Source organism: Lygodium microphyllum, chromosome 23, assembly GCF_053477565.2.
Source record: "Lygodium microphyllum isolate KBCC chromosome 23, Lygodium_microphyllum_v1.1.10, whole genome shotgun sequence".
NCBI classification, from domain to species: domain Eukaryota; kingdom Viridiplantae; phylum Streptophyta; class Polypodiopsida; order Schizaeales; family Lygodiaceae; genus Lygodium; species Lygodium microphyllum.
In genome coordinates this window covers 111,591,669-111,600,525 of record NC_141157.1, presented here as the reverse complement: position 1 = coordinate 111,600,525, position 8,857 = coordinate 111,591,669, and the positions used below count along the sequence as shown (strand labels likewise).

General features: G+C 40.8%; 1 protein-coding gene across 1 annotated transcript; it reads right to left on the bottom strand.

The window, feature by feature from the left end:
• Positions 1-3,155: 3,155 nt before the first annotated feature.
• LOC148016621 (replication protein A 70 kDa DNA-binding subunit A-like) lies at positions 3,156-7,074 on the bottom strand. The gene is made up of 2 exons (XM_087664346.1): positions 6,677-7,074; positions 3,156-5,399 (listed from the first exon to the last, which is right to left on the bottom strand). Exons 1-2 carry the CDS (start codon positions 6,940-6,942, stop codon positions 3,497-3,499), a joined length of 2,169 nt encoding a protein of 722 aa, XP_087520472.1. The 5' UTR covers positions 6,943-7,074; the 3' UTR covers positions 3,156-3,496.
• Between the last annotated feature and the right edge of the window lie 1,783 nt (positions 7,075-8,857).

The following is an 8,857-nucleotide window of genomic DNA, read 5'->3' as shown; positions in this document are numbered from 1 at the left end:
AGGCGCCTTTAACCCCAACAAGAACAAACCTTGAGCTGATCGTTGCTCGTGAGAAGTATAAGGACAATCTTATTAGACTCTTATACTGGCAAGTATGTCTCAAGTAATCATGTGTTGATAATGAACTCTTACATTTGTTAGGTTTAAAAGTTGTCAGCTTGTTCATGCATGTGCTAGAAACTTTCAAAGATAGTGTTCCTCTCTCTCTCTCTCTCTCTCACACACACACACACACACACACACACACACACACACACACACACACACACACACACACACACACACACACACACACACACACACACACACACACACACAGATAGAGTATGAATGTAGAATGCACTCAAATTGCCCAGGTTGTACACATGATACAACATTGCCTGAAAGTTCACAAGGATAGCACAGCTTGGATACGATCAACCCCCAAATGCTGTTTTCTCTACAACTTTTCCGAGCAAAAGTCCAAGGGATACTGAATAGGACAATACGAGAACAAAACTGGCATTCAGAAGGCCATGTTGTGTCTTGAATATGCACTTGATGAGATGATGATAGCAATAGATAAGCATTAGAATGAGGCCACCTATTACTTGGAATATACTAGGAAGAGCTCAATTTTCTCCTTCAAATCCATTAAATGATTTTGAAAGGAGAATAAAGGACGAACAAGGCTGGAAGGGAAGATATAATTGGGATAGAGTTGGGTATTGATGGGAGGATTTCCAATTCAAACACCTGGTTACTACCCAAGAAGGAATGCACAACAAACCTGTGAGGAACCATTGCCACACTTCAAGATTGAAGAAAGACAATGGCAACAAGTTGGGGAACAAAATGTCCAAATCTCACCAAGAGCTCAAGCAAAGGTATCATCATCTACTGATTAGATAAGGAGTTCGAGATATGGTTCATGTGTGAGCCACATAGAGTGAATTAGTATGAACCCTTTCAGAAGTAGATAGCCCACTTGAGGGGCTTTCAAAGCCCTATGGAGTCTATCACATTGCACCACCTTTGTTGATCATAACATGTCATTGAACAACCTGTTGCCAAATTTGTGTCTTTTTGGAAGAATGGGTGATGTTGAGCTTCTATGTGTCCAATGTCGGCCTATGATGTACTAGACAGTTGCACCCTAAGGTAGGGAGAAAGTTCCTAGAAGAGACCTTGTGAAGATATTGCATCCTTTCCTCTCCCCATGTCCTCTACTAGTTGGTGGTCAGAACTGGCTATGGAGGAGAAGAAGATAGAATGAGAAAAATGAGATATTCTTGTGCAGCGCTTAGGTCAAGATGGAATTAGGGGAAGTATGTTTGATTAGAGATGGCTCTAATACCATGCTAGAATATCAGAGTGAGAGCATAAAACTGTGTGCACAAGAGGGCGAAGAGAGCTCAAGTACAACAAAGAAATCTTGCTTAGTTAAGTACAACTAAGGTACACTCTCTCAACACTTGAGAATGACCTCTAAGCTATTTATATAGCCTCACTGTGAGATAAGGTTAGCCTCACCGTGAGCTAGGGTTAGGGTTTCCCTTGCCCTTTAGTCTATTCAAACCTCACCTTCCCTCATGCACCCTTGCTTACTCTGGGTTCCCATGCTATACTTCTAACATGTCGGAAAGTTGAAGCTAAGCCTTTTTGCTTTCTCTTGAAGAGGCTATAAATCTAGGCCTCCTTCCTTAGAGGAAGAGATTTGTTTCCATGGAACCACATGCCAATGCCTTTGGTTCACACAAGAACAAATAAACCCTCTAATAATTTGTTCCACCATTTTCCAATTACTTTGGGAAAATTGGAAAGCCACAAAAATGACCATTGAAGAAAGAGAAATCCTAACTATAACTAGCCTACTTGCTAGACCATGGTTAAATACCACCCATTTTTGAAACTAGACTTTCAAATTGTTCAATAGCCAATCAAAAGATTATTTCAGGGCAATTCCTAACCGAAGAGGATAGCCGAAGTATGAACTTTGCATTGCAACAATTCATTGATACACAATCAACATAACATCTAGTGAAGGTTTTTTAATCTCCACCACATTTGAGTTATCCTTAGTAAAGAGTTGAGTAGAAAACACTCTAATGGGAGAGCAACACATGCATTATAGAATGATCCCTAAGTTTGGCATCACTTCTTGATCATAGCAAATAGGAGAGGAACTATGGAACAACCCTATCTAATTGGTCGCCTGAGCTAGAACCTTCATTAAAAGAACTGTCATAGAGACCATTCCACTCAAAATAGCAAACAAGGCATTTGTCGTTTTGCAAGATCATGAATCAAAACCTAGAGAAGTGAGAACTAAGAAGTTTAAGCCCCACCTTATGTTGTCATAGCCTATAGGCTTAAGCTACATCCATGTTCACCATAGAAAAATCATGCTTACTCTCCACAACATAACCTAAATAAACTCTCTTTTAGAGCTAGGGCCTTTGATAAAATCTCATAAGAAATGCTCAACATAGGTTGAGGCCTCCATCAACTTGGTTTAGACCTATCCAAATATGTGGAAATAAGTTTAATAAGTCCCCCATTCTCTTTAACCTTCTCCTACAAAGTTCCCCATTCTCCAACCACGCGCGCGCGCACACACATACACACAAACTCTCTCTCTCTCTCTCTCTCTCTCAATGTTATATATGTATGGACATATGTAAGCCCACATGCACACATGTACACAAACATAATGTTTCATTGCAAGCATGCCCAATTTCTAATTTCTGTGCAAAACATTTCAAGAATGTGGATCCATTTGAAGGGACAAACACTTTTTTACAATCAACTTGATTGAAATTTGGAACTTACAAAACATTGTGAGTGAAATGCTTCTTTAGAACATGTTTCATAGTCGAATGAACATGTTTCATGGTGACTATGCTCAAAATCATGGCCCAAAATGTGCTTAAATGTGGAGTACTTGTCAGAGTCGAGGCCTACTAATTCATGAAACTCCAACATTTTGTCATGGATATCACAACATAATGTGTCACAATTCATGGGCTTTATGCTTTGATCCATTGTTGATCCCTCATGTAATTTCTTTAAAAATTCAATAACCTTTTCCTACATAGTATCTTCCTTACATACCGTTCATACTCTACATGCACATGGTTTCGTAGTGTGGCTTCCAAAAAACAAGTAAACACAAGTACAATAAGCTTTTTGATATTGATAAAGAACGCTAATGTGATGATGAATAACCTCTGCATTTACATGTAAATGACAACAAAGCACTTGTATGTGCTTGTTCAATGTTGTCAATAAATATAAAGATGCTTTCATGACTGTGTCCTGCCTTCTTCCAAAGTTCCAAGTATTGGAAATCTAAGAATTACCAATTGAAGGCAGATTTCAATGGGACTGCCTGCCAGTAAAGCTCGGCCAAATTACTTGACTGATCAGAGATCAAGGTAATCCCCTATAAACTGGCTGATTTTTCTGGAAGTCATGGTGAAGATTGCCACAGACGAATGAAAAGGATGGACTCTTGCTAGAATCTTCCCCGCCCTTTGTTTAAGCAATCCTTTGCCCAATGCCCTGCTTGCCCACATTTATAACATGAATTTCCGACAGTTGAAGAGCCACCTCCAGTGAAGGCACTGCTGGAGTTGCTTCCGTAAACCTTGTTTGAGGCATATCCAGACCCAATTGTGGACAAGGAAGCAACATTGTAGCCCATTGATGTGCTACCATACTGATACTCTGACCTCCCACTTTGTCCAGAAGAAAGTGATGTGTTAGGGTTTGAACCATTCATGTCCTCACATCTCATGAGCTTACTGATCAGATCCAAAAGCACCCTGCTTTCAGCTACGAAATCAAGTTTTTCTGTTTTAATAACAGTGCACTTAACACGAAGCTCATCATGTTGATAATTCTCTTCTTTCACCTTCAGTTTGAACAGGCTTTGTGTGAACATTATCTTCTGTAAGGTGTCTTCGAATCTCGGATCTTCATCTTGCTTCCATAAATAAAGCTCCTTTGCTCTAACCCCCAGAACTTCCTCACCTGCCTCTTGAAATGCAGTGACCCAAGTAACACCTGTGTGATCTTGAATCTGCACCGAGAGCAGGTATCTATACTCACATTCTGGTACAGACTTATCACATCGATCACACCACCACATGCCATCTCCCGAACGAAGAACTTTTCTGTTACATTGCCTTTCGCCAACCATGAGAGGGCAAGCCGTGTAACAAAATGTATCGGTTTTAATGTATGAGACTGTGCCTTTTACAGCAATCCAGTCTGGTTTATCTGAACGACCAAGGCCTTCATCCCTGATTTGAGTTACTGTCTTGCGCATCTCAATGCGGGCACCAGGCCCTCCATCCCGTGAAATAGAATGATAAGAAGAGTCTTTGCCTACATTCTCAAACCAATTCCTCAATTGCTGTGCCTCTGGAAGGCAAGGGTTAATCATTAGCTGGGTTGTGGAAATAGTACCCACAGATTTCCCGCTAAAGTCACTAATGCGGCCTGCCTTGACAGCCAAAACAGGGTAGTGACCTGAATCACATTTCTCCTTCAAAAGATTGCCCTCTCGAGCACAAAAAGAGCCCCACATGGTCAACTCCACACTGCGTCCTGACATATCCCTAAGTTCAAGTGTTCTTTTTTGCGTCTCTAAACCATTCTTTCGCAAGATGGGGCTTGTTGGACTCACTGTCACCACCACTCCAATAACATCTACCATCATATTTTCCTCCATGTTCTCGACCTCCGTAATTGGAACAAACTTGAACTGCTGTTGAGGAATATTATCCTCATCTTCTCTACAGAGTTCAACTGTAGAGGAGTTTTCCAAAAATATCTCCCAATCATTCTTCAAGTGGTTAAAATTCCTTTGTGCAGGTTTTAAAGAGCCCTTTGAAATCAGGTACACCTTCCCAACATCTATCTCATTGAAAAATTTATCAGCAGCATTGTTGAAACAAGTCACGCGTATTTCCCCACCATCGGCATCTAAAAGATCGAAATGGAACACTTTACCATCTCCTCTGGCATTGTGGAACCTTCGTAGGTCTCCTTTAGCTGTTACCCGTGCTCTTATAGTCCAGCGACCCTGGTATGGATTTAGTGCTGCAATGGGAATTATTTTGGCAGGAGCTTGATTTCTGGCAATAGGCCCTTTGTTTGAGTAGGTAGGTGCTGGCTCATAAACAGAAGACACAGCAGCCCTACCATGAGGGGAATCACCAGATGAAACTCCTGCTTGAGGGACTTGACCTAGTCTTGAAGAATTGTCTATGCCAGTTTCTTTCTGAAATCCTGAAACAGTTTCTGCATTGGGTGATTGCTGAGCTGCCTGCTGCTTCTGCAGGAACTGTTTGGGGCTTCCAATTGTGTCAGAAGAAAAATAAATAATCTCCAAATTGAGCACCTGAATAATCCTGCACTGACAACAAATGGCAATTCAGATATCAGTAGGCTGATGGAACCAGGGACCAAAGGTGACGCTCTAAATTCTTCCAAGCATAAAAAGTCAGTAGTGACTAGCAACCTGCAGTCTTAAACATTGCATAGCTCATTGATCACTCGTGTAACCATACCGTGCATTTACTACATATACGTGCAACGGTGCACCTCAAAAAGCTAATTCATGTACAGAGTTTTGAGTCTCTTAATAATCTAGCTGTAATTCCCCATAAGGAATGCTGATCCAGCTGTGCCATTTTTGCAACAGCAAAGTGGACGTTTGCATCACTTAGCATGAATTTTGCATACAATCAGAATGTTCCTTAAAACTAGGGTTTCCAATCCCGTGCAGTATTGCAACAAGCCTTACAAACACTAGAATGGGCACAATTACAGAAAAATGAGAATTCCCATGTACAAAGCACCACAGCTAAACAAGAGCTGCCAAAATTTGGCCTCTAAATCCCACACTAACTCCCCAATCTCAAAAATATAAATGCGCACCAGTTTGGCCTTGGTGTTTGACAGATTCCCTGTGTATGCTGTAGTTAGCTACTGGAACAATTTACCTTGAAATTCAACTAACTCGTGCAATTAACACATGCAATGTTAAACTAGAACCAATGAGGTTGCAGCCGAGTTGGATTGAGTGTGGGTTGAGTGTTGTTGGGGCATAAGTTTGACCCCTGGGTTTTGATTCCCCAGTGGCACCATAGTATTCACGTCCAAACTGGAGCATATCAGTATTTACTTGAGAAGTCCTGTTATGAAAGCATGACTCAATACTAAAATAGGCAACCAATCTGGGAATTCTACAGGAATTCACAGGAGTAAATCAGGAAACAGAACATAAAAGTCGATGATTCCTAAAGCTGAAGCTTCAGTAGTCTGCTGGACCAGAAAACACAATCCTGACAAGATCCAAAAAACACTATAGACTAGGTCTGCGTCTTATGAATGTGATTCCCACATAGATAATGGATTAAAAAATAACACACGCAGCACGTTCTGTAACTTAGATTGTGAAGACTCAATGGGAAGCAATACAGAGAAAGACCTAGTGCAAATGGGAAATCAAATCCTCACAACAGCACATCGATCCATGAATTAGAAGCGCAGGATAATCCAAAGTACAATTGTACCACAATCATCAAAGCAAGAAATGCCTCATTACAAAAAGAATTATAGCCCTAACTACTAATATTAATCAAAAGGAAAACTTGGAAGGAGGAGCAGTAAAATAAGCGCTCACCTCAGGTCTCGGACGGTGTTGCAGACATAATCAAGGAGCTGCACAATGGTGCCCTTTTTGATCTGGCCCGAAGAGATATGGCCGCTAAGCTGTGTGGCGAGAACGGACTGCTGCACCAAGGCGCCGTCGGAGAGGAGAAGGCGGTAGTAAGTCTTTGTCGGTGCCGCCATCTCCTTGACATCGAGGACCTGCAGGAGAGGCCGCAGGTCCAGGTTACCGGCGGCGATGGAGGCGATGGCGTTGGGAGTAAGGGCAGGCATGGCCATGACCCTGGGTTTGCAGTAACAGATCTTCGTTATGTTATTTATTTTCTAATTTTCTTTTTTCGTTGATATTTCCCTGTGCATCGGGATCTGGCAAACAGACGAACTTTCCCTGCACGGGGGGGAGACTCCAGAGACTCGAGAGTCGAGAGCACAATATATAGATAGTTGCGTTATATATATTATTTCCATGTTGATGCTTGTCCTAGGTCCCTAAGAGCCCCCGGGCCCCCACCCTTAGGACTATCTCCCATGGGGTCATTTTATGACCTCGAGGAGATGGGATCAATGGTCGACTATGCACCTCGGTCATGCTCCTTGACCTTGGCCGTTGATTCCCCAGGAAACCCATAATTCGATTGAAAACCTAGCGCAAAAATTTAAACTCGGGCCCTCGAGAAATGATCATGAGACGACAGACGTTTGTGGACCCCACTCCCACTGCCAACTTGGATGTGCCTTAAGTTCACGTGATTGGCTAGTCAACGCTCTGTTATTCCCTCCATGACGTGAGAACTGCCTGTGCGAACTAGAGTTGAGGTCCATTCCCTTTTCGCTCCATCATTTCCTCTCGCACAACCCCAGCCGACCACTTCATAGAAGGTGAGCCTCATCTCTGCCCCACCGCCTCCCATGTATGATGTATATATATGTAAAATGTATCTAAATTGCCACTTATGTAGAGTAGTGTGCATGTGATGTATGTGTTGGTAGAAGAATACCTTTTATGAAAACAAGTGCCTATTTTAAGGAACCCGTCAAATTTAGGCCTTGGTTGAAATGCTGGGTTTACCTCTTCCCTCCATAAATGGTAAACTTTCATATTATCATGATACATTTTTGATTCCCTATCTAAAAAATTACTTAAAAACATGTTGCACCTACATGAAATTGCCCTAGAAAATGGTAAATTGGATTGTTCTAACATGATACATTACATCAAGATCATAGTAAAACATAACAAATTTCTTGTAATATCAATGACTTGTACTAAGAAGTCCAAATTCTCATAAGGATTTATAACCAACTTGATGATATGAATCAAGTTTCCCTTTTAACTATTACTTTCATAAACTTTTTAGACCTAGATTGTGTAAAACATAAAGAGCCATTCACCTAGCATCATGACTTGGTGCAATGCATCAACTATACAATCTTGAGATATGTTTTTGTTTGGAAGAACATTGATTTGATTTACTACATCAAGTTCATTTATAATTCACCTATATTTTGAGGCATTCAATGAAATCTATTTCAACTAATCTAGTTATTTACATCAATCATGTATGTTTTGGGAATCACAATTACTATGTTATGGTTCAAAGTATCAAGTTACTATGTTTTACTTTTTTGCAAATTCAAAACTCTTTGGGTGAGATCTTGCTATGTTTATGAGTTGTTGCTATAGGATAAACAACTTAAAGAATGTAGCATTTCAATAAGAAAAGTAATTTATAGAAAGAGGTAGAAAAGCTATAAAAGATGTAAGCAACATTTGTTTAAATAGCACATAAGATGACTATTAGTCGTGTAGCTTTTATCTTTTTAGCTTGAAAATTTATTTGCCTAGGACCTAGAAGTAAACCCAAAATTGAAAGTATGCCTTCTATGGATGGCAAAACAGTCGAACATGAGTGTGTCATTTATTATGATTCTTATTTATGATAGTAATTTATTGAGATTTAGCGTTGATTCTTCTCTTCTTTTGTGCTTGGTCTTTGGTTTTGTCAGGGGTTTTAGGGTTGATCGTTCGCTTATTTTGTGTAGCATGAATCGTGACGTTTGTTCACGTCATTGGTTGATTTGCACTTGGTTATGGCACCATGCATGAGGGACTAGTCCTCGTAGGCTCAACCCCGACGAGACCCTCCACACACACTGATGCCAGGAGGCATATTCCACGGTGGATTCCGTGAGG

Coding starts and splice junctions, on each gene's coding strand:
- LOC148016621 (XM_087664346.1), bottom strand. CDS start 6,942: ATGGCCATGCCTGCCCTTACTCCCAACGCCATCGCCTCCATCGCCGCC. Junction 5,400..6,676: donor AACACCGTCCGAGACCTGAG/GTGAGCGCTTAT, acceptor TTGTCAGTGCAG/GATTATTCAGGTGCTCAATT.